Source organism: Molothrus aeneus, chromosome 5, assembly GCF_037042795.1.
Source record: "Molothrus aeneus isolate 106 chromosome 5, BPBGC_Maene_1.0, whole genome shotgun sequence".
Lineage (NCBI taxonomy): Eukaryota > Metazoa > Chordata > Aves > Passeriformes > Icteridae > Molothrus > Molothrus aeneus.
The window spans coordinates 69,395,408-69,419,542 of NC_089650.1; the positions used below are offsets into that span (position 1 = coordinate 69,395,408).

The 24,135-nt window shown below is 51.9% G+C and overlaps 3 protein-coding genes across 5 annotated transcripts in view; 2 read left to right on the forward strand and 1 right to left on the reverse strand.

Moving 5' to 3' along the window:
- COPG2 (COPI coat complex subunit gamma 2) overlaps nt 1–526 on the forward strand; it is a 34,900-nt gene extending 34,374 nt beyond the window's left edge. Inside the window, exon 24 of the mRNA XM_066551076.1 lies at nt 74–526. Within this exon, the coding sequence (XP_066407173.1) occupies nt 74–204 (131 nt within the window). The 3' untranslated portion in view covers nt 205–526. The remainder of the gene's footprint in view (nt 1–73) is intronic.
- Nucleotides 419–9,570, reverse strand: MEST (mesoderm specific transcript). The gene is made up of 12 exons (XM_066551080.1): nt 9,525–9,570; nt 7,392–7,546; nt 6,674–6,753; nt 6,196–6,273; nt 5,673–5,809; nt 5,367–5,425; nt 4,306–4,346; nt 3,649–3,719; nt 2,863–2,964; nt 2,138–2,214; nt 1,661–1,724; nt 419–1,300 (listed from the first exon to the last, which is right to left on the reverse strand). The coding sequence occupies exons 2-12, from the start codon at nt 7,543–7,545 to the stop codon at nt 1,183–1,185; spliced, it is 981 nt and encodes a 326-aa protein (XP_066407177.1). The 5' UTR covers nt 7,546; nt 9,525–9,570; the 3' UTR covers nt 419–1,182.
- On the forward strand, nt 5,515–23,399 carry CEP41 (centrosomal protein 41). Of its 3 annotated transcripts, none has more exons than XM_066551077.1 (11): nt 5,515–7,250; nt 10,162–10,225; nt 11,158–11,205; nt 15,228–15,289; nt 15,995–16,064; nt 16,488–16,614; nt 17,222–17,379; nt 18,455–18,522; nt 19,146–19,260; nt 20,078–20,293; nt 21,552–23,399. In XM_066551077.1, exons 1-11 carry the CDS (start codon nt 7,161–7,163, stop codon nt 21,698–21,700), a joined length of 1,167 nt encoding a protein of 388 aa, XP_066407174.1. In that variant the 5' UTR covers nt 5,515–7,160; the 3' UTR covers nt 21,701–23,399. The 3 variants fall into 3 exon arrangements, with proteins under 3 accessions (XP_066407174.1, XP_066407176.1, XP_066407175.1); XM_066551079.1 differs by having other exon boundaries at nt 7,141–7,345; XM_066551078.1 differs by lacking the exon at nt 5,515–7,250 and adding an exon at nt 9,764–9,855.
- Nucleotides 23,400–24,135: the final 736 nt, after the last annotated feature.

The window sequence follows — 24,135 nt, forward strand, 5'->3', positions numbered from 1 at the left end:
CTAAAGCTGCCCTGGGTCAGGAGTGCAGCCCTGAGCCTCTCCCAAGTGACCTCTCCGTGTTGCTCTGTCCCAGGTGTGTACAGAGGTGGCTGTGACGTGCTGGTCAGGTCCAGGCTGGCCCTTGGGGACGGTGTGACCATGCAGGTGACAGTCAGGAGCAAGGACGAGACGTCCGTCGATGTCATCCTGGCCTCCGTGGGCTGAGGGTTCCCCGGAGCTCCTGGGACTGCCCCTTTGTCCTGCTGTCCTTCTGCATGGGGTTTTTATTCCTCCATTTGGGAAATCTTTTCTATGATGATGTCCATTAGTGGCTGGCTGGTACTGAGCCATTCCCGTGTCCCTTCCCTTGTTGTCACACCATTCCCACCTAACTTATGGCATCTCAACCAGGGAAGAGAAAAGATGGGAGAAAACAGAATCAGATTTTTGTGAAAAATTGCTTTTTATTAACAGAAAATAAACACTGGTTCAAGTGGTGGAATTCATATGAATTACTGTTAATAAAATAGATTTTTTTTTGTTCTAATTCTGTCTGCTCCAGTACAGAAAAAATATCCCATAAAGGGCTGTTTATAAAGCAAAACCCCTTTATTCCTAAAGGGATGCTATTAAATTCCCAACATAAACAGTTAAAAACTACCCCAAACCTCCACATTTGCAATATTTTTGTGACTGTCTCTTCTTCCACACAGAAAAATCAATGTACAGAGAGAGACTAAACTCCATCTCTTGAGGCAGATTCAGTTCTCTGAGCTTTATGTCAGGTAATAACCAAACCTCAGGGCAGCCTTTTCCTGGGTTCAAACTGGCAAAAATCCCATATGGAAAACTGGGAAGGGAAGGGGATGGAGGGATTTTGTGAGGGAACTCCTGCCTCTCTCAGCTGATGAAGTGGTTGTTCCTTCCCAAGTCAGGGTGGTGAAGGAAGTAAGAAATTCTGATTTCATGTGGATTTAAACCTCTGCTGAGTTCAGCTGAGCAGGAAGGGGAGTGCAGGGCTGGAAGAGCTGTCAGAATCCTGCTTTTCCCCTCATTTTTCCAGCTCTCCAAGGATTTCACTCAGTTTGGCAGCCCAGGATGAGGGTGTGAGCACAGTGCTGGATTTGGGAGAGAAAATCAATGGTTTTTTCCTGTCCCCAAAGCCTGACTGTAAGCAGAGAGTGGGAACTGAGCTGCAGCAGCTCAGAAGGAGTTGATGAAGTTCAGGTAGGCATTCAGAAATCCCAGGGGATCCTCCAGCTGGGGGTAGTGGCTGATGTGGTCATCCAGCACAGACACTGTGGACATGGGAAGCACCTTCCTGGTGGAAAAACAGAGCAAGGTTCAAGCACAGGAACTGCTGCAGACTCAGTCGTGCCCATTTTGGGGATAAAAAAAGCCTGGAGCAGCTCCATCTGACCCCTTGCAAGTGCTGCATTTCCTTCAGGTCAGTTTGGAGGAGATGACTTCCTCAGGAAACAAATCTTCCCTGTGTGGTGTTCAAATGCATCATGACTGAAAATGCAGAACCAGCTTCCAGAGTGCTCTGGCTGAACCAGCTGGCTGTGCAGGGGCCAGTGGGAACTAAAACCAGCCTCCATGAGGATGGGATTGAGGGAATAGCCAGGTCAAATATCCCTTGGAGTGAAGCCCCAGCTGCACGTTGCCATTTTTGTCTTACTTGTAAAGCTGGAGGAACTCTGGCTGCGGATTCACAGGGTCCAGGGGCCCGTAGATGAGATGCACTGCAAGGGAAGCACAGACAGAGCTTTTATACCCATAAATTAATGGATTCATTAATTAGAACATCCCCAGGGAGACCTGCAGGGGTGTTCCCTCCTCACACAAAGCTTGGGAAGCATCCAGTGGAGCACTGAACAAAACAGCTCTGAATGGGCTTTTGCTGGGCTGCCCTGGGGTCAAGTCCAGCCTCCAACCCCCAAATTTTTCCCTGGTTGCAACTTTTTGGGCTTGAAAAAGCTCCTCAGCTTCCCTGGAGAAGCACTTGGAGAAGCAGCTGTGAACAGGGACTGTTATCTCTGCTGCAAAACTGGGTTTGAGCTCAGGATAATGAGAGGCTGATGAGTGGAAGGAGCCTGGAAGCGAGGGGGACAATTCCCAAAAACGCCAAGCAGTGGAGGAATGGATTCCTACTCACATGGGACTGAGGTAGACATCAAAGCCCCGACCCAGCGCTCTCTGTGCTTCTTCCTCTGGTTTATGTACTGCAGAATACTGAGGGAAGGGAGGGAGGAAAAGCCCTTGTTAGGCCTGGATGCTGCCCAGCCTGGAATGTGCTCCTGGAGCCGTGGGCACAATGAGATCCAGGTGGGATCTGCACCTCCAGCACAGCATCATCCCTGGCCTCAGGGACGCTGTTCTCCCACCGGGGAAGGGGAGACAAGGAGCTCTGCTCAACCATCACCAACTCAAGCACAAGAGCCTTCTCAAAGCCACCAACTGGACAAAGCACGTCCTTCCAAAATTGCCAAACTGAAGATTTGGGGTTGGGATTTCTGGGAATGGCCCAGAAGGTTCAAATGCAGAGGCAAATCTCTCTTGGGACAATGCTGCTCAAATACCTGCCAAATGGAGACTGAGCTCTAGTCTTTACCAAAACTGCCCCAAATCCAAAGCCTTGGCTTCCAAAGAAGATCCACATCTCCAACCTTCATTTCCCTGCCTTGCACCACCCTAGAGAATCTCTGCTCCAGCATCACCCCCCAGCTCTTTCTTGGGATGTAATGTCCATCTCCAATACTGATCTCCACCAAAACACTCCAAGGGCTGTTGTGCAGCAGCAGCTGGAAGTTCTGGAGAGCTCTGGGCACCTCAGAGCAGCAGGAGTGACCCCCAGCTCGCGCAGGAGTTGCTGCCAGGTACCTGTCCATGACGAGGTTCCCGTCGTTGTTCCTCACTGCTGCCCACATGTCCCAGAGTTCTGCCTGCGAGGGCTGCGTGTAGGGCCCAAAAACTGCCCTGAGCCTGGAAAACAATGGGATTAGGAGAGACACAGCAGCAGCTGGGTCAGGGAACCACTCAAAGACTCCTCCAGGGCAAAAAATTCCAGCGCTTCCAGTTTCCACAGCAAAACTCCCAAGTGCCAAGATGTCCCCCAAATAAGTTGGGATAAGTGTTGGATGGCTTCAAAGGGCTTTTTTGGGGGTAAAAAGGGGTTTTTAACACTGCTAAAAATACGAAAATCTGATTGTGCAGGGGCTTTGTTGCCTCTGAAATGTGCAATTCCAGCACTTGTGGAAAGGAGGATTCCAGTGTCCAGGGAAAAGTTGTTTGGTTTATTATTAAAACTGAAGTGCTTGGCTAGTGTGAAGAGGGAATGGGCCAGATGTCAATCCCACCTCTCCAGAACCAGTGCCAGGCAATCCTGGATTTATGGAACCATGGAATGGTTTGACTTGGAAGGGATTTAAGGATCATTCACTGCCACCCCCTGCCATGGGCAGGGACACCTCTCACTGTCCCAGGGTGCTCCAGCCTGGCCTTGGACATTTCCAGGGGTCCTGGGGCAGCCACAACTGCTCTGGGAATTCTACTCCAGGGTCTCCCCACCCTTCCAGCCAGGAATTCCTTCTCATTCCTGCATTTCCCCCTTCCCACTTGGTTCCCATGGTTATGGATTGTGCCCAGCGCCCCCGAGACCCCACTCACCCTCCAGAGAAGAAGAAGAAGTTCATGAGCCGCAGGAGGAGCGGGGACAGCAAACCCCCATCCTTGAGGAGCTGGGGAAGAAGGGAAAAAGGAGGGAGCACAACTCAGCATTGGACACACCAATAAATCCATGGAGAGCTTCTCCCGTGAGGCCCAGACCCTTGAGGTGGCCATGGGGCGTGACAGCAGCACTCCAAGGGGTGTTAATTTGGGATTTTGGGGTTCAGTGTGACTGGAGAGGGGAGCAGCTCACCAAGGGGTGTTTATTTGGGGTTCAGTATGGTTGGAGAGGGAGCAGCTCACCAAGGGGTGTTTATTTGGGGTTCAGTATGGTTGGAGAGGGGAGCAGCTCACCAAGGGGTGTTTATTTGGGGTTCAGTATGGTTGGAGAGGGAGCAGCTCACCAAGGGGTGTTTATTTGGGGTTCAGTATGGTTGGAGAGGGGAGCAGCTCACCAAGGGGTGTTTATTTGGGGTTCAGTATGGTTGGAGAGGGGAGCAGCTCACCAAGGGGTGTTTATTTGGGGTTCAGTATGGTTGGAGAGGGAGCAGCTCACCAAGGGGTGTTTATTTGGGGTTCAGTATGGTTGGAGAGGGGAGCAGCTCACCAAGGGGTGTTTATTTGGGGTTCAGTATGGTTGGAGAGGGAGCAGCTCACCTTCTGGATGAAGCGGGGGTGGTTTGTTTCGGGAAAAATCCCTGGAAGGACAGCAAAGAAGGGAGCTGTAAGGCTGGAAGGGTTTTGCTGCACATCTCCCAGGCTGTCCCCCTTCACGGTGCCATGAAAGTGGCCCAGGGAGCCCCAGGATTGATGCTCCTGCTTAATTACAGCACCTTGATCGCAATCCTTGGGATTTGGGTGGTGGAGATAGGAAAGCCAATCCATCCCATGGGTTCTCATCCCATGGATCCCAATCCCATGGATCCCAATCCCATGGGTTCCTATTCCATGGGTTCATATCCTATGGATTCCCATCCCAAGGGTTCCTATCCTATGGATACCAATTGTATGGGTTCCTATCCAATGGATCCTCATCCCATGGATCCCCATCCCATGGATCTCCTATCCCATAGATCCCCATCCCATGGTTCCCCATCCCATGGGTTCTCATCCCATGGATCTCCAATCCCATGGATCCCCATCCCATGGATCCCCATCCCATGGATACCAATCCCTTGGGTTCCCATCCTATATATCCCCATCCCATGGATCCCCTTCCCATGGATACCAATCCCATAGATCCCCATCCCATGGTTCCCCATCCCATGGGTTCCCATCCCATGGGTTCCCTTCCCATGGATCCCCATCCCATGGATCCCCATCCCATGGATCCCCATCCCATGGATCCCCATCCCATGGTTCCCCATCCCATGGATCCCCATCCCATGGGTTCCTATCCAATGGATCCCCATCCCATGGATCCCCATCCCATGGTTCCCCATTCCATGGATCCCCATCCCATGGATACCAATCCCATGGATCCCCATCCCATGGTTCCCCATCCCACGGGTTCCCATCCTATATATCCCCATCCCATGGATCCCCATCTCATGGTTCCCCATCCCATTGATCCCCATCCCATGGGTTCCTATCCAATGGATCCCCATATCATGGATCCCCATCCCATGGGTTCCTATCCAATGGATCCCCATATCATGGATCCCCATCCCATGGATCCCCATCCCACAGATCCCCATCCCACCCTGGCCAGACATTACCTCCGTTGGACAAACAGAGGCTGTTGATCAGGATGCTTCCAGTTCTGTTGTGCTCATACCTGGGGACAGCAGAGAAGAAGGTGAAACACAACCAAACCTCTCCAGGCTCTGAGAAATGACCGAGCAGGAGCTCAAACTGTGTGGGATCATCTCCATTTCCTTGGGGAACCGGACGGGTGGAAGCCTTGGATGTGCCCTGAGACGCCTCAGGCACAAGGAAAAGGGAATCCTGCACCACGTCCTTCCACTTATCTGCTGGGAATCGTCTTGGTGGAGGCAGCAAAGGGCAGGAGGGGCGGCAGGGACCTGTGGAGCAGCTCCTGGGCCACCGTGTCGCCGTAGTCGTGGGACAGGAGGTTGATGCGCTGGTGCCGGAGCCCGAGGTGGCGCAGCAGCCCCTCCACGATGGTGGCCTGCTCGAAGATGGAGTAGCCATGGGGCCTCTGCAACAGTGGGAGAGGGGTCCCAGTGAGAGCCTGAGCCAGCAGGAGCCCACAGCCCGCAGAAGAAATGCCCCAAGGGAGGAATGTGTGGGAATATGGAATGTGGGAAGGAGCAGCTGGTGAGCCCAGACCCACGGGATGTTCTGTGATGTCCACAGGGCCATGGGAGCATTGTCCGTGCTCCAGAGGGGTCAAGGGGCATTTTGGAGTCCTATCAAACCCATCCACCACAAACCTTCCCTACCCCTTCCACTGTTGTAATGACTTATCCCTTTTCAGAGGAAACGCGAGGAGAAAAAACAATTTTTCTCCTGGATGGCAAAAACCAATTTTCCAGAGTGCTGGGCCGGAAGCAACCATGAAAATCCTCATGCCAGGGTACTCACAGGCTTGTCACTGAATCCAAATCCGAGGAAATCCAGGGCAATCACCCGGTGGAAGCGCTGGGTCAGCCCTTCCCAGATCTGGGAAGAGGAGAAATGCATCAAAAAATCATCCAGTGGGAGCAGAGGATGGAAATATCTGCAGGGGTGAGCAGCCATGGATGGACGTGCTCCTCCCCAGCACCCCAGAGAACATTCCAGCTCCAAGGAAACAGCAGCAGGTCAAAATTCCCCAATAAACAGCCAGCCCATCACCCAAAAAAGCCAAGGAATTGTTGTGGCTGTTTTCCTGGACTGTGGGATGTGGCAAGAGCTTGGATTTCACACTGGGAGAGGAGCAAGGTGAAATCCTGGAGCACGGTGGTACCTCCAGCAGAAATCAGGAGCTCTCCTCTGGAGCACGGCCCACCCCTGCTGTGCTGCCTGCTCATCCCCAGGAGCTGAAAATCCTGGGATTTGGGGTCAGATCCCAGCCCCTGACCTTGCTCCAGTCGTAGCTGGACGTTGGGAAGCCGTGCAGGAGCACCACGACGTCCGAGCTGCCGACGGCGCCGCTGGAATCTGCGGGGACAACGGGACACCCTGGAGTCAGCTCTTCCCAAAATCCCTCCCTTCTAGGACAGGAACTGAGTCCATCCCACTGGGAATCCACCTCTCCCTCTGCTCCCCAAAACCAAGGATGGGTTTGAGCCCCACCACAGCTTCCCTTCGGAAACCTCACCAGCCAATCCGGGGATTGATTTCAAATCTACGGATTTTAAACCAATTGATAAAGGGATTCAATTAGCCCAAATTAACTGCAGCAGCCTCTGTGCTGCTGCAGAAAGGGTTCCCAGTGTCTCCTCCATGTTGTGTCCCAGTGATCTCCATAGGAAGGAAAGAACTGAGCCCCAGAGTTGCAGGGGCAGCCACCAGAGGCCAAGGCCAGCCAGACTTGATGGGAGATTTTGCCTGGGAGCAACCCTTGGATGTTCAGAATTGTGGAGGTGGAATCCCAATGTCAGCCATGGCCAGCCAGAGGAGAAGGACAGATCCATCCTGGGATCCTTCCCACCAAGGTACAAGAACCAACTTTCCCCAGTGAAACGTTCCGACCCATCCCCAGGATCCAGGACGGCAAAAACCGGGAGGGATTTGTCACCACCTGGCCCAGGTTTGGAATGTCCCCATGGCCACCGGGGGGTGGGTGGCTCTGTCACCTCTGTAGAAGATGTTCAGGTCCTTGTAGGTGAAGAAGCTCCCGGAGGATTTCCAGGAGCGCAGTGCTGGGGACAGCTGGGGGGGCGGGATGTGCAGGTAGACAGCGAGGAGGGGCACGCCCAGCAGCCCCACCTGCAGCCACCACTCCTTCATCCTGGGGGACACACGGGGACACCGGGCTCACCCCGGGGCTCGGCACTGCCACCGAGATCCCCAGGTCCAGAGAAACCACCTCCATGGCCCCAAAACTGCCCCATTCCCATAACCCACCCCCATGGCCCCAAAACTGCCCCATTCCCATAACCCACCCCCATGGCCCCAAAACTGCCCCATTCCTATAACCCACCCTCATGGCCCCAAAACTGCCCCATTCCTATAACCCACATCCATCTCCCCAAAACTGCCCCATTCCTATAACCCACCCTCATGGCCCCAAAACTGCCCCATTCCTATAACCCACATCCATCTCCCCAAAACTGCCCCATTCCCATAACCCACCCCCATGGCCCCAAAACTGCCCCATTCCTATAACCCACCCTCATGGCCCCAAAACTGCCCCATTCCCATAACCCACATCCATCTCCCCAAAACTGCCCCATTCCCTTAACCCACCTCCATGGCCCCAAAACTGCCCCATTCCTATAACCCACCCCCATGACCCCAAAACTGCCCCATTCCCATAAACCTCCATGGCCCCAAAACTGCCCCATTCCTATAACCCACCCCCATGGCCCCAAAACTGCCCCATTCCTATAACCCACCTCCATCTCCCCAAAACTCCTCCATTCCTATAACCCACCCCCATGGCCCCAAAACTACCCCATTCCTATAACCCACCTCCATGGCCCCAAAACTGCCCCATTCCTATAACCCACCCCCATGGCCCCAAAACTGCCCCATTCCTATAACCCACCCCCATGGCCCCAAACTCCCCCATTCCTATAACCCACCCCCATGGCCCCAAAACTGCCCCATTCCCCTAAACCTCCATGGCCCCAAAACTGCCCCATTCCTATAATCCACATCCATCTCCCCAAAACTCCTCCATTCCTATAACCCACCTCCATGGCCCCAAAACTGCCCCATTCCCTTAACACACCTCCATGGCCCCAAAACTGCCCCATTCCCTTAACCCACCTCCATGGCCCCAAAACTGCCCCATTCCCATAACCTGCATGGCCCCAAAACTCCTCCATTCCTATAACCCCTTTCCATGTCCCCAAAACTCCCCCATTCCCAGAACCTGCATGTCCCCAGGGTGGCAGATCCCCCAGACATTTGGGGACTGAGAGGGAAAGTCGATCTCATTTGGGGTCTGAGGAGGATTGTAGGGGTATTTGGGGTTTGAGAAGGAACAAGGGTCCATTTTGGGGTCTGAGGGGGACTGTGGGGCCATTGGGGGTTTGAGGGGGAACATGGGGTCATTGGGAGGCTGTGGATCCATAAGGGGTCTGAAGGGGAGTTGTGGACTCATGGGGTTTAGGGGGAGGGGGCATAACCCCACTAAGAGTCCAGGGGGAACATGGGGTCATTGGGGGGGCTTGAGGGGCCATGGGGTCATTGGGGGAGTTTCAGTGGGGCCATGGGGTCATTAGGGGGGTTTCAGCGGGGCCATGGGCTGTGGGAGGCCTGAGGGGGCCATGGGGGGAGTCAGGAGCTTATTGGGGTCTGCGGGGTCGTGACCCCAATGGGGTTCAGGGAATCAATGGCGGTCAAAGGGAGGGGACACGCCCACTGAGGGGACACACCCACCCGAGGAAACGCGCCCACTGAGGGGACACACCCACTGAGGGGACACACCCACTGAGGGGACACACCCACTGAGGGGACACACCCACCCGAGGAAACGCGCCCACTGAGGGGACACACCCACTGAGGGGACACACCCACTGAGGGGACACACCCACTGAGGGGACGAACCCACCCGAGGAGACACACCCACTGAGGGGGCACGCCCACTAAGGTGACACCCCTCGAGGCCACACCCCCGACAGACCCCGCCCACAAACCGAGCCCGGGACCCCCATCCCCCTCCCCTCAGGCCACGCCTCTTTCCTGAGGGCGGGGCGGAGTCTCCGTGCGCGCTCCCGGCGGAGGGGGCATGGCCGCGGCCGCGCGCGCGCCGCTCTCACCTGCGCTCAGGTGCTGCCGCGGCCGCGCGCCGCCATCGCGCTGTCCCGGCGGGGCGGGGCGGAGCCGGGGAGGCGTGGCCACGGCTCCGCGCATGCTCAGACCCCCATTCGCCGCTTCCCGCCCGCCGCGTCCCTCCCGTTGCCGGGCGACGCGCGCGCTCCCCGCCGCGCGGCCTCTGATTGGCCGCGGGCGCGGCGCGCGGCCAATGGCGGCGGGCGTAGTTGGGGGGTGGGCGGGAGGCGGGAGCGCGGCCGCGCGTGAGGGACGGGCGGAGCGGGCCGGCGGCCGTGAGGGGCGATGTCGGCTCGGGGCGGCTTCGGAGACCCCCAGGTGCCGGCAGGGGCCTCTCCTTCTCCACAGCCTCCGGGCGGCGAGGGGAACACGGGGCAGGGCCGCGGGGATGGTTCGGGCAGCCCCCGGAGCCGGGAGAGCTCCGCGCGAAGAGCAAACGGCAGAAATTCTCCTTTCGAGCCTTTAAATCAGCGGGGTTTATACCGTCATGGGGATGCAGGAATCTCTCGCTGGTTTTTTTTGTCTCGTAAACCCCTTCAGATCGCGTTTTCTGCTCATTTTTCTCCTTTTTTTTTAATTTTATTTTTTTAATTTTGGTTTCTCGTCTTTTCCATTTTGAAACAGTTTCTAACCCGGCGCATCCCCCCGAATCCCAAGTATCAACATATAAAAACTCGTCTGGACACTGGTAAGTGAAAGTATTGAGGGTAAAACCACCCAAAATTGGTGTAGGATGACAGAAAAATATAATTAATGTCTTAATTACCTCTGCCCGGAGCTAATTCACCCCAACCCTGCAGAATCCTTATTGTAGTTATGATTAGTCTCACCAAATATTATAAAAATTTCCTATTTGCAGTTATAAAAATTATAAAAATTTCCTATTTACAATTATAATTTTTTTTTAATTCCTATTCTGTATTTTGCTTCAAAGGTGAAATTTAAACAAACACTACTAATACAGATTTATATATTTTAATGTATTTATGTATATTTACCTTCACACACCAGCGTGCACCCCCCTGAAAACTGAGATTAAATGCTCTATGTGTAGATGACCACATGTTTAAAGCCATTATTGTCTTAAAACTTGTTTATTTTTTTTTCTCCTCTTCTTTTTAAAAGAAGAATTTGGGGGTTAAATAGGTTTAAACTGGGTCACGCTCTGTTGTGGTGGTTCCCATAGAAATTATTGGTCTTGGAATTTCTATCCATATTTATATTTATAGATAGAAATATAGATAGAAATATCTATATTTCTATCTTGGACTTTTCCTGGATCTTATCAAGGGTGTGAGCCAAGGTCATTATTTGGGGGTTTTTTGTTGTTGTTAGAGCAGCTGAATTTTATCCAGTAACGTTATCTTGTAGCATCCTCACCAAAATGTTGGGAAAGGAACAGCAAATCCGTGGATTTTCCTGTTTAATTCCACTTTCCTTGAGAGAAAAGAGGAAAATTGTGGCATTTTTATACCTTTTGTTGCCACTGGGAAGAAGGATCTACAACAAACAGCTGTTCCCTTCAAAGCAATTTAAATTTAAGCTTCAATGGGCCTGAAGAAAACCTCTAAAAATAAATAATTGTAATAAATGGATTTTTTTTTTTTTTTTTGGTTACAGGAAATAGTTTGTCGAAATACATGGAAAAATTGGAAGAGATCAAAAGAAGTGAGTACCTGGGCAGGAGCAGGATGGGTTAAAAATGGCTTGGTTCAAAACTCAAAGGGCAGGAGATGAATTCCAGGAGGTTTTCCTTGGAAATCTCCACAGATTTAATTAAAAAAACCAAGCAGGAATCATCCAGATCCTTCTTTGTTATTGGATTTTGTTATTGGAAGCTCTCTGAGCTAAGAAATGCAGAAATGCAGGCTAGACTGATCTGGGAAGATTTATGGATCATTTCTAAGACTTTTATTTCACTCTAGGTCACAACTTGAGCTCTTTCATCTTTATATAATTTAAATCCCTTTCTAAATACTCCAAAAAAGCTAAAAACCAAGCTCATCCTTGTGTTTCCATTGATTTCACTAAACATGGGTATTTTGAAGACTTTATGTTGCTCAGACTAATGAAGCCCTAAATTATTTTTATTTCTCTATTTTCCCACCAAACCCGGGCTTTCCAAATAATTTTTCCCCATAAAACCAGTGATTGATGACATTATTCCCACATGAGGAGCCAGAAAAGCTCTTCAACCTCAAAGCTGCATTTATGGAGGTGGAAAAAAGCCTGCATTGAGCTGCAAGCTCCATGAATTGGGGTTGGAAGCGTTCAGGTTTAGTTCCCAGCCCCACTTTCTGAGGGGATCCATTGGTGCTAAACAGGCCTTTGTCTGTGGGCTTTGGGTTGGTTATTTTCCAAACACTGCAGGTCTTTGGGGGGGAAAAATGAAAAGAGGAGTGACCTTGAGCTTTCCAGAATGCTCTGTTGACTGAGATTTCAGTGCTGGACACTGCCTGGCTTTTTGTTTGTGTTGAAAATCTTGGGGGTTTTTGTGCGTTCCCAATCTCGCCGCGGATCTGTTCCCTTCGCTTCTTTTATTCCCTCCTCTCTCTTTTTTTTTTTTGGAGGGACTTTTCTCATTCTGTGCAGGCTGAATGGCCACCTTGTGTTCCCAGGGAGTGGAGGAAGTTCTTTCTCCCCCTTGGTTTCTCAGGGATAGATGACACCCCCTGGATGCAGATTGAAATCCCCAGCACAGGCACCTCTCTGTCCCTTACGTAACCTGAGAGGTTTCCATCCACGCCATCAGAAATTCAGCAGCTGCACCCACCACCATCCATCCTTTGGAGCATTCCTTGGCTTGAGGACACGCAGGAGGGCTCTTCCTTCTCTCTGCTCTTCTTTCCCTCCTCTCCAAAGCCCTGAGGAGCCCATCCCTTGGAAAACAGAACCGTTCCAAGCAAAACCATGTCAGAAAATCCCAACGGATCCGCCAGGACCGGACCGGGTACGTGGGGCTGCTCTTGGAGCTGCAGGCACTCTGGGAAGGCATTTTGGGTGAAAAATGCAAGATCTAGGGGAAAAAAGGCTCTTTTTGGGGTAAAAAGTCCTTGTTTGGGGTGGGCAGGAGCCATGCAGGACCAGACTGGGTACAGGGAGTTGCTCTTGGAGCTGCAGGCAGCACTGTGAGCTCTCTGGGAAGGCATTTTGGGTGAAAAAGGCAAGATCTAGGGAAGAAAAGGCTCTTTTTGGGGTAAAAATTCCTTGTTTGGGGTGGGAAGGAGCCATGCAGGAGCTGCATCCTTGTTTGGGGTGGGAAGGAGCTGCAAGCAGGACTGGACCAGGTACGTGGGGCTGCTCTTGGAGCTGCAAGCAGCACTGTGAGCTCTTTGGGAAGGCATTTTGGGTGAAAAAGGCAAGATCTAGGGGGAAAATGCTTTTTGGGGTAAAAATTCCTTGTTTGAGGTGGGAAGGAGCCATGCAGGACCAGACCAGGTACATGGGATTGCTTTTGGAGCTGCAAGCAGCACTCCTGAGCTCTTTGGGAAGGCATTTTGGGTGAAAAAGCAAGATCTAGGGGGAAAAAGGGGTTTTTTTGGGGTGAAAATTCCTTGTTTGGGGTGGGAAGAAGCCATGCAGGACCAGACTGGGTACGTGGAGTTGCTCTTGGAGCTGCAAGCAGCACTGTGAGCGCTCTGGGAAGGCATTTTGGGTGAAAAAGGCAAGATCTAGGGGAAAAATGGCTCTTTTTGGGGTAAAAATTCCTTGTTTGGGGTGGGCAGGAGCCATGCAGGACCAGACCAGGTACGTGGGGCTGCTCTTGGAGCTGCAGGCAGCACTGTGAGCTCTTTGGGAAGGCATTTTGGGTGAAAAAGGCAAGATCTAGGGGGAAAAAGGTTTTTTTGGGGTGAAAATTCCTTGTTTGAGGTGGGAAGGAGCCATGCAGGAGCTGCCTCATTTGGCAGCAGTTCTGCTTGGTTTTTATCCATCCAGCACTTCCCAAGCTTTGCTGCTTTTATTTTTTGCTGCTTTTATTTGTCCTTCTAATTGAAGTTCATTTGCCATGACAGAAAGGCTCTTTTTTGGCCTTTGCTGGGCAGTTTTAATCCTTGAGCAGATGAAAGGGGCAATAATTCCAGGAGGTAATTGTTGCTGGGGGTTTTTTGTGTCAGAGGAAGATTTAAGAGCCTCAGCTGAGGTTGGAAAGCAGGTGGTTTTGCAAGAACCACGAGGGTCATTTCCCATGAATTGACATCCTGAAATTCAGTTTCTGCACCTCTTCATCCTCCAGTCCATTTTCTGCACCTCCTGTGCTTCAGCCCCGTGGCTTGGATGTGCACTGGATATTTTGGAAGGGCTCCTTTTTTCCTAGGACAACTTGTGAGGAGCAGAGAGGTGCTTTTTTCTGCAAAAATCAACATGATTTAGGGTAGGGTGTTGAATTTGGGAGCTCTGAATGCGTTGGGAAAGGATCTGAGCATTCCCGTGGCTCTCTGAACACAGCTCGTCTGGGGAATTTCCACAAGCCAATCCCACAGGAACTTTTTACTGTGGTGGCTGCAGGAATGTGCAGGGGAGCCCTTCCCCCTTCTCCCCATCTCCCCTAAGCTGGTGGAGCCTTCAGCAGATGGTTTGAGAGGATTTAGAGTCCTTGAACCGAGTGGATTTGCCACAGATCCCGAGCTCCATTGTCGTCCTCAGGAGCTGAGCAGCTGCAGAGGGAGCAGCTCCTCCCCAGCCCCACTTCCCCAGGGACAGAGCTCCCATTGCTCCCAGCACAGGTCATTCCATATCAAGATGTTCCTCCTGATACCCATCCTGCCTTCCCTTTCTCCTCCTCCACCTTTTGTTTCCCTCCAGGAGGATTTTCCCTTCCTCTGCAGGATCTGGATGGGATCAGGCTCCCACCCTGGCTCTGGGAATCTCTGCTCTGGATCTTTGCCAGCAGCCCTGCTCAGTTTTCTTCCTCCCTCAGCTGTGTCTTCAGGATTAAGATTCAATTAGGCCAGTTTCTTGTATTAATTACCCATTAAGACCCAATTAGTCCAGTTTCTTGTGTCAGTTATCCGTTCCTGGAGAGATCCGTGGCAGCAAATGGAAGAAATCGGAATTTCATGGTCAGATAAAGTACAAAATCTTGCATTTCTTCATTGTTAAGATGAAACCTGCGTGTTTAGCTTGGTGTTTGCAAAGACACACTGCCCCACACTCTGATACTGCTGTAATTTACACAAATTAAAAATTAAGGTAAATGAATCTTTTGCTTGAAGGAGCTTTGTGACTCCAATGGGCTGCAAAGGAGAGCAGGGAAAGGGGGAAATCCTGAACTGCTTCCTGCCCCTGCAGCATGGAAAACAGAAATTCATGTTTGAGTCCAAATGCAACTGAATCTGCCTCTTCATTGTATCTTCACAAGATCTCTCTTTATAACTGGCATTAATCAAAATCTCGCTTTATAACTGGCATTAATTAAAATCTCTCTTTATAACTGGCATTAATCAAAATCTCTCTTTATAAATGGCATTAATCAAAATCTCTCTTTATACCTGGGATTAGTTAAACCTTCTCTTCATAGCAGGTATTTCACAAAGTCTCCAGGTTTGCTGCTCTCATGCTTCAGCACAAGCCTGCCCTGAGTTCCTGCCTGGCTGCAGAAGAGTCTCAGAGAAAAGCTGGGATTAAGCCATGACCTGGTGTCTAAAAAAACTGGGAATAGACTGAACATTTACCTTTGTTTTGTTTTGTAGATTACAGGTATAAAAAGGATGAGCTGTTCAAGAGGCTGAAGGTGACAACTTTTGCCCAGTTGGTATGTACAGATCCATCTCTCCTCCAAAATCTTTTAGGGACAGCATTTTTCCTTGGAATAAAAATTTCTCTGTAATTATTTAGTTTTAATTGTAATTATTTTGTCATGGCTTCTTCCTGCCTTTAATAGAAGCAAATAATTCATTTCCACTGAGGCCAAATTCCTTTAATTACAAATTAAAGTTTGTGGTGACTCCATCTTTGAAATCAATTCTTTATTTTATTTGCCCATTAACTTAAAAAGTTCTTCAAGCATCTTGCAAAAGAAAAAGGCTGAGTAAAACAGCACCTAAACCTGAGTTTTGTGTCTGCAGCCCTCCTTGTTTGTTTAAAACAGCACCTAAACCTGAGTTTTGTGTCTGCAGCCCTCCCTGAGCCCAGGTTTAACTGCAGAAGGTGGGCAGCTGGGACTTCAAGGCTTTCTGTGCATTATTTTATTTCAAAGCAGTGAATCCTAATATTTTAAAAAGTGAAAAATTAATCAGGAAATAAAGAGCTGGGGAGTGCTGGTTCAAGAAAACTGCTTCAAACTAGGGAAAAAACCCCAAATTGTCTTCTCAGGAGAGAAGGAAAGGGAAGGTTGAACTCAGGGATGTGAAGAGTGGGATCCTGCAGAGTTGGGAATTTTCTTCCCTGGATTGTTTTCCTCGAGCTGCTCCCTGCTGTGGCTGTGGGATCAGTGTCTGCTTGTTTTTGTGCCCTGCAGGTTCTCCAGGTGGCCTCCCTGTCCAATGAAGGCCTGGAAGTGACAAACGAGGAGCTGCACAAGCTGCAAGGTGACAGCACCGATGGCAGGCACAGAGGGAGGGGGAGAGCTGGGGGTCACTGCCAGGGGGTGAAGTGGCACATGGGATGAGTCAGGAGGAAAAAGGGAAACACCAAACTTCACCTGTGGCCTGGGAATAGAAACACTCCTAAAAAAGCAAGGTTTGCAAGTAGGAAAGGCCTCGTGCTGGCAGTAACATAATCCACATCAAAAATTCTGCTTTGTTGACCTCTTCAAATGAGAGCTCAAGCCCTAAAAAAAACCTGTTGGCTCTTTATTATTTTCAATAAGGAGGCTCTGGGTAAATTCTCCTGGTTAAGAGGATGAAGATCAAGCTGCCACACTTTTCTTTCCAGGAATAGAACCTGCCCTTAGAAGCTGCTTGTTTAGCTCGTGCAGCTGCTCAGCCCCCTGTGCCCTGTCCTCTCCGCAGGCGCTGGCGCTGCAGGGGACGATGGAGCGGGGACAAACGGCAAAGGGAGCCCTGAGGGGACAGCCAGCCCTGTCCTGTTCCTGAACAGCTCAGGGGCAGGGGAATCCCTTCGCTCCACACTGCAGAGGTGCCTCGCATCAACACCATTTCCTTCCTGCCTTAGCGGATGAGTATTTGAGCCCAGCTGCTGATTTTAAATCGCTGCTGAGGGGTTCTGTCCTGTATTTCTCATTAAAGCCTGGGTTTGTAAGGTGAGAGGGAGGGGGGTGGCAGGATTTCCTGTTGCAATGGGTTTGGATTGAACAGCAACCCAAGGTTGTTGTCACTGATGGTGGTCTGAGAAGGAAATGGGTTTGTGGGGTTCCATCCAGCCCCCCACATTCCAGAATTCTGGGGATAACACAGTGCTCTGGTCAGCTCAGTCATGTGCATTCCTGTTGGGGATGGTTTTGTGTGGATATGGAGGGACAGGACACAGGGAATGGCTTCAGAGTGACACACAGATTTTGGGAAGGAATTCCTGGCTGGGAGGGTGGGCAGGGGCTGGAATAGAATGAGATCCTTAAGGTCCCTTCCCACCCACACCATTCTGGGATTGAGAACAGCCCCAAACCCACCATGTGAAGGGATCCCAGGATGGTGCTGGAAGAGGAAGCTTTAGCCCAGCTCTTGCCCAGCCTTGGAAGTGCTGGGGAGACACAGGAGCATTCCTCAAGCTGCTGTTCCCTTTGCAGTGTGATCAGTGGGGTCGGGGAGCTGGACGTGGAGAAGGATTCTCCCAAGAAGGAGGACAAGGACAGCCAGGCCAGGGAGAGGCCCTACCCCGACTGCCCCTTCCTGCTGCTGGACGTGCGGGACCGCGACGCCTACGAGCAGTGCCACATCGTGGGGGGTGAGTGGGCACGGGCACCTGGGCGCTGGGCAGGGCCTGCAGCCCTGGGCACTGGGCACTGACTGCAGCCCTGGGCACCTGGGCAGGCACTGACTGCAGCCCTGGGCACCTGGGCGCTGGGCAGGGCCTGCAGCCCTGGGCACTGGGCACTGACTGCAGCCCTGGGCACCTGGGCAGGGCCTGCAGCCCTGGGCACTGAGCACTGACTGCAGCCCTGGGCAGGCACTGACTGCAGCCCTGGGCACTGGGCACTGACTGCAGCCCTGGGCACCTGGGCAGGGCCTGCAGCCCTGGGCACTGAGCACTGACTGCAGCCCTGGGCACCTGGGCAGGCACTGACTGCAGCCCTGGGCACTGACTGCAGCCCTGGGCACTGACTGCAGCCCTGGGCACCTGGGCAGGCACTGACTGCAGCCCTGGGCACTGACTGCAGCCCTGGGCACTGACTGCAGCCCTGGGTAGGCATTGACTGCAGCCCTGGGCACTGACTGCAGCCCTGGGCACTGACTGCAGCCCTGGGCACTGACTGCAGCTCTGGGCACTGACTGCAGCCCTGGGCGGGCACTGACTGCAGCCCTGGGCACTGACTGCAGCCCTGGGCACTGACTGCAGCCCTGGGCACTGGGCACTGACTGCAGCCCTGGGCAGGCACTGACTGCAGCCCTGGGCAGGCACTGACTGCAGCCCTGGGTGGGCACTGACTGCAGCCCTGGGCAGGCACTGACTGCAGCTCTGGGCAGGCACTGACTGCAGCCCTGGGCACTGACTGCAGCTCTGGGCACTGACTGCAGCTCTGGGCACCTGAGCAGGCACTGACTGCAGCCCTGGGCACTGACTGCAGCTCTGGGCACTGACTGCAGCTCTGGGCACACTCCTGCTGGAGTTTGTCCCCCAGCTGGGACATCACTGGGTGCTCCCAGTGCTTATCCAGCACATCCTCCTTCCTGGGAGGGGATGAGGGGCCTGAGCTGATGTTAATCCCATCCTCAGTGGGTTCTCAAGGCTGTTGTATCCCAGGATGTTGGTGTTCAGCCTCTGGATGATTTTCCCTCTTTTTTTTTTTTCCCTTCTGCAGCTTATTCCTATCCCATAGCAACGTTGTCAAGAACCATGAATCCCTATACAAATAATATTCTGGAATATGTATCCTTTACATGGGAACACGGGGGGATGTTGGTGGGGGCTCCCAAAATCAATTGGAGCTGATCCAAGCAAATGTAGGGATCTCAAAAAGGGTGGGACAGGAGGTGGAGTTACCTGATGCAGCTCCACTGCCCCCACCAGATGCTGGATTCTGCTTCCTCAGGGTTCCTCTTGGCTCCAATGGGAGCTGCCTGGATTTGGCATTTCCCAGGATTTTGGCTGCTGGAAGGCCAGGCCAGACCTGGGCACTGCTCTCCTGCTGCTGCTCCAGGGATGCACCCATCAAATCCTTTGGCTTCCTGTCAGCACCTTGATGGGACTGGGGACAGACAGAGGATTATTGAGTGGGATTAGGCTGACCATTCCCAGGCTGGTGATTCTGAGGGGAGGTTGTAAACAAAGGGGCTGTTGCCATTCCCAATCTTGAAGCAATGCTGGATCCAGTGGGAATTAAGCTGTGTCTGCCAAGCCTCAGCCACTGAGAATTCCTCAGGGAGAGCATTCTTGCTTGCAAGCCAAGTATGGAGTCTTTCCCTCCCCAATCCCATTTGTCTCTTTTGCTTCCTAAAATGTTTCAATATCCCTTAAGTTCAACAGTGACTCCTTAACAATTCCCACGGCAGAAAAACGCCCATGGCAAAATCATCATCGTGTACGACAACGACGAGCGCTTGGCGAGCCAGGCAGCCACCACCATGTGTGAGAGGGGCTTCGAGAACCTCTTCATGTTATCTGGGGGTAGGTGGGGCTGGGAGAGCTCCCCCACACCTCCTGGGCAAAGGGAACGACTTGTGGGAGCTGGAGATGGGAAAGATCTGGGTCGTGCAGTCACGGGATGGTTTGGGTTGGGAGGAAACTCAAGGATCATCCAGTCCTGTCCCTATGGGCAGGGACACCTCCCAGTGTCCCAGGCTGCTCCAGCCCCAGTGTCCACCTGGCCTTGGACATTGCAGGGATGCAGGGGCAGCCCCAGCTGCTCTGGGCAGTGCCTCACGTGGTGGGAGGGGAGCAGCCACAGGCACCTGGGCACGGATTTCAGCTCTGGCCACACCCCTGCTGGAGTTTGTCCCCTGGCTGGGACATCACTGCCTGTTCTCAGTGCTTGTCCAGCACATCCCTCATTCCAGCCCAGCCAGGAATTCCTCATTGCCAAGATCCCATCCCTGGCTGCCCTCTGGCACTGGGAGCCATTCCCTGGGTGCTGTCCCTGCAGGCCTTGGCCCCAGTCCCTCTGCAGCTCTCCTGGAGCCCCTGCAGGCCTGGAATGTGCTGGAAGCTCTCCCTGGATCCTTCCCTTCTCCAGGGGAACATTCCCAGCTCTGGGAGCAGCTCCAGGGCCTCCTCTGGACTCTCTCCTGCAGCTCCACATCCCCCTGCCATTGTCCCCAGAGTCCATGTGGGATCTCACCTGAGCAGGGCACAGGGGCAGAATTCCCCCTCTCCTGTTGCCCACATTTCTCCATCCAAACTTTGGCCCTCCAGCTCCACAAATCCCTCGTGCCTGGTCCCTCCTGACCCATCCAGCTGGGGTAACAGCTGCTCTGTGTCCCTGCAGGCCTCAAGGTCCTTGCCCAGAAGATCCCAGAGGGGTTGATCACCGGCACCCTCCCTGTGTCCTGCCAGGTGGCAGCTCCCACAGGAACTGCCCGGAGGAGAACAACCCCCAGGGTGCCACCCACCCGTGCAGAGAACAAGTGGAGGTTTTCTGCAGATGATCTGCAGAAGTTGAGGCATTACCTGGCTGAGGAGCAGATCCCTTCAGACGCTGCCAGTAAGAGACCAGTGCTGCCTTTTTGGGCTTGCCTAGAAGCAGAGGCCAGGCTGATGCCTCAGGGTTTGGCTTTTCTATGTTTCCCATTCTGTGCTGCTCTGGTGTGTGGGTCTGAGCTCCATATTATGGGATGGTGAGCTGTGTGCACAGAGCAGGGAGACAAAACAATTCCTGCTCCAGCTGGGCACCAAGGACAAATGACCCAAATCTCAGCCCAGGAGCACAAACCCCGTGGGCTGGAGAGAGAAAAACAAGCAGGGTGGGACTGCAGGGGCTGAAGCTGGAATGGGACAATGAACTGCAAGATGCAAATGGAGCAGAACTGATCCCAGGGAGAGACCCCGGGAGCGCTGGTGCATTTTGGGGCCATTTTGGTTCATCTTGGGTGCAGCCCTGGCTGGGCTCTGGTGCTGCCCAAGGTGGGTCCATGGAGGAGATCCTTGGAATGAATCCCTGCTTTATTCTGGAGCTCCATCTAGGTCAGCCTTCACAAGGCATCGAGGCAAAGTTAAAAGAATGAAAGGGGATCTGTTTAATGAAGGATCTTCAGGTACATTAAGGGCAGATGAACTTAATTAATCTTTTATGTGGAGTTTAGTCATGCACTAATGCAGTACCGGATTTGAAAAATATAAAAGCTAAAATTCTAAGGCATCACCAGAACGTGCTTCAACCTCATCATGGAATGGTTGGGTGGGAAGCTGTAGGTGCAGAGATAATTGGGAGTGGAGCTGGCCCAGCCTCATCCCTAATTGGCTCCAGCTGTGAGAAGCAGGTGAGCAGCACTGACAGCAATGAGCCATGGGGTGCCCAGGTGTGCTGAGCAGCCCCAGGGGGCACACAGGTGCAATGCATGAGGGGTGTGAGAGGTTGGGCTGAAGAACCAGAAGGGCAGATGCTTGCAGCCTTCTGAAGTGGTGTTACTGTGTGTGGGGTGAAGCTTTCTGATGTTGTATGGTGGCACTCTGGGTGTGGTGGCTGTCTCAACTGTGACATGTGCTGTAGCACTAATGCAGTACAGGATTTGAAAAATTTAAAAGCTAAAATTCTAAGGCATCACCAGAACTTGCCTCAACCACATCATGGAATGGTTGGGTGGGAAGGGACCTTAAACCCCATCCATCCCACCATGGGCAGGGACACCTTCCCCTCTCCCAGGTTGCTCCAGGCCCATCCAGCCTGGCTGGACGCACGCAGGGATGGAGCAGCCACAACTTGTGCACAAGCAGTTTGTGACTTGGGGTTGTTTTTCCCACAGGCCGCCTTACCCGGGGTCTCTCGGGCCACGATTCCAAACTCTCATCGGTGAGGAGCAACCCCAGCCTGCAGAGCTCTCCTCGCAGCGTGGCGTCCCTGAGCGGCCGCTCCCACAGCAGGACCAGCATCCAGAACAGGCCCTGGAAATAAAGCAGTGTCCAGCTGTTGGGAACGCTGAGCACTTGAGCCCCGGTGTGGTTTTAGGAATCGGCAGGGAAGAGCAGCCCTGGTGAGAACTGGCGGCTCGGGTAAGGCTGGGCAGCTGGAACGATGTTCATAGGAGCAGGAATGGCATCGCTTGGGGTGCAGGGCAGGACACAGCTGATAGAACTGGTTTTGTAGGGGAGGGAGAAAACTGCTAGTAAAGGCTGGCACCAGTAGAAACTGTCCCACAAAGTTTTTAGTCCAGCTGAAGGAATTTGTGTCTGTAACATTCCCAGGCCTGGAGCTGTGAGGGTGAACAGGCCCCAAATCATCTGTGAGCACGAACTCTGGTGGTTTTAGCAGAGATAAAGACATTCAGCAACATGCCACAAGTGAGAGAAGATCCTGGAAGGGTTGTTTGTTGGTTTTTTAAAATAAATTATGATAATGAACAGAAGTATTTGTAATAAAGATGGTTTTTATTGCCCAGTTGGTGCTGTGACAGTGGTGCTTGCTCATGGACACTTTGTGAATAGTTGTGTCTTTTTCAAGATGAGCTGGAGGAGAATAACTAGAATGTTTTTTCCCAATGACTCCTTTGCCAGTGTTTTTTTAGGAGTTTCTTTAAGGTTTGGGATGGCTGAAGGAAAATTTGCACTGCACCCTCACCGGGGTCCCTAAAACCCAGCAGGGCCCTGGAATCAGGAACTGACCAGGGTGAAGGTTTCCTGGAAAGTGAGTAGCACAGTTTTCCTTGAATTGGTGCCTCTGGATAAGCTCTGGTTTTCCTTAGCTGCCTATGGGACACTTTGGAATTGATTTTGGAGGGATTCTGCTCTCCAGTTTTCCATCTGGCATTGGTGAGCCTGGTCCTGCTTGGTTATCGCGATCTTGTGGGGTTTGTGTGTATTTTTGGATTCAGTGGTTTTTCCCCCTTTTTGAAGCAGACAATTTTCAACACATCCCAAAACTCACTGGTGACTTTGGAATAATTCTTATGAAAGGACAAAAAGTAGGAGAAATGGAACATAATTTCCTGTTTGGGAGATTAGGACTCAACACCCCTGGGCACATTTATCTTTTGTTGTGACTGTGAGTGTGAAGTCAGAAAGTGCTGATTGCAGGACTGGCAGGTTCAGTCTGATAAGGTCCTGCTGCTGTGGGAGTAGATTTTTCCAGCTCCATGAGCTCTTGGCAGTGTCATTGCATTGGCTAAAATCCTGATTTTGCTATCCAGCTGTGGGAGACAGATCCAGAATCCCTGGCTGCTCTGTGCTGCATGAAAACCTCCTGGTGAAACTGTTGGATAAAACTGGCTTGAGTTGTTTGTGATCCTCCAAATCCAAGGAATCAAAGCAAGGACTGGATGTACTTTCCTGTCGCAGACATCTTTCATGAAAAATCCTTTCTTAGGATTTTTCCTTGTGACAAGCTGCAGTTCAGCAACCAAAGTAAACAATGGTTATCTGCTGCTGTGGAATGCAACAGGTAGAGCCGTGATTGGTCTCCTGTGGGTGTTTGGATTTCTTGACCACTCATGGCAGAGCTGGCTCTTGCTCTGTCTGAGACACAGATCTTTGTTATTCATTCTTTTCTATTCTTAGCTTAGCTAGCTTCTCAAGAAACTTTTCCTTTCTATTGCTTTTTAGTATAGTCTAATGTAACATATATCATAAAATAATAAATCAAGCCTTCTGATCATGGAGCCAACATTCTCGTCTCTTCTTCATCCTGAAAACCCTTGTGACCACAGTCACAATTGGTGACCCCCGACTGAGGAGGACAATCATCACTTGGTGAGACCACCAGAGGAGCATTGCTGCACTGGGTAATCCCCGAATGTGTGGCATTGATGGTTGCTTCACAAGTGACCACAGAAGTGGATTCTAGCCAGGAGCTGAAGAACTGAAGATCCGAATTTGGACAGAGTTCACAGCAAGGCTGACCACAAAGGGAACCTTCTGAAAAGCCTCCAGGAAGATGTTCGGAAAGCTCAGCAGAACCATGCAGATAGCCAGAGAGTCCTGGACACTGTCACAAGGTACTGTTGGTTTTTCCCCTCCTAAAGATGAGGTCATTCATAGTTTGTGGCTGCTCATCTGGAGGACTCCTCCCCTAGAGGATGAGGTTCCATTCTCCCCTTCAGAGGAGAAACTTATTGCCCTCTGGCAAAAATGGGGTGAAGAGGACAGAATTCTCCTGTTGGAGGTAGATCTCTATGAGTTTTTTCGATGGGCAAAGCTCTTTGGGTTTTTTACGAATGTGCTATATGCCCTCGATATGTTTGTCTGGGAGTGTATGGGCTCCATTTTCCAATTCTTTTTATACCGGGGGTTCGGATGCCCCTTGATTTATCCAACCTTTTTGAAGCTCTTTCTAGTCTTGAAACGGAGAGCAGCTGTTTTTCCCTGGATTGCTAACTGCAAGGGCAAAGCCCCGTT

Bases quoted from the DNA above. Each gene is read 5' to 3' on its own strand.
- CEP41 (XM_066551077.1), top strand. From the start codon at position 7,161: ATGTTCAGAATTGTGGAGGTGGAATCCCAATGTCAGCCATGGCCAGCC. The intron at 10,226-11,157 runs GTAAGTGAAAGT...TTTTGGTTACAG, and splicing joins AAAAACTCGTCTGGACACTG to GAAATAGTTTGTCGAAATAC. The intron at 15,290-15,994 runs GTATGTACAGAT...TGTGCCCTGCAG, and splicing joins TGACAACTTTTGCCCAGTTG to GTTCTCCAGGTGGCCTCCCT.
- MEST (XM_066551080.1), bottom strand. From the start codon at position 7,545: ATGAAGGAGTGGTGGCTGCAGGTGGGGCTGCTGGGCGTGCCCCTCCTC. The intron at 6,754-7,391 runs GTGACAGAGCCA...TTGTCCCCGCAG, and splicing joins CCTGAACATCTTCTACAGAG to ATTCCAGCGGCGCCGTCGGC. The intron at 3,720-4,305 runs GTGAGCTGCTCC...CTTCTTCCCCAG, and splicing joins ACCCCCGCTTCATCCAGAAG to CTCCTCAAGGATGGGGGTTT.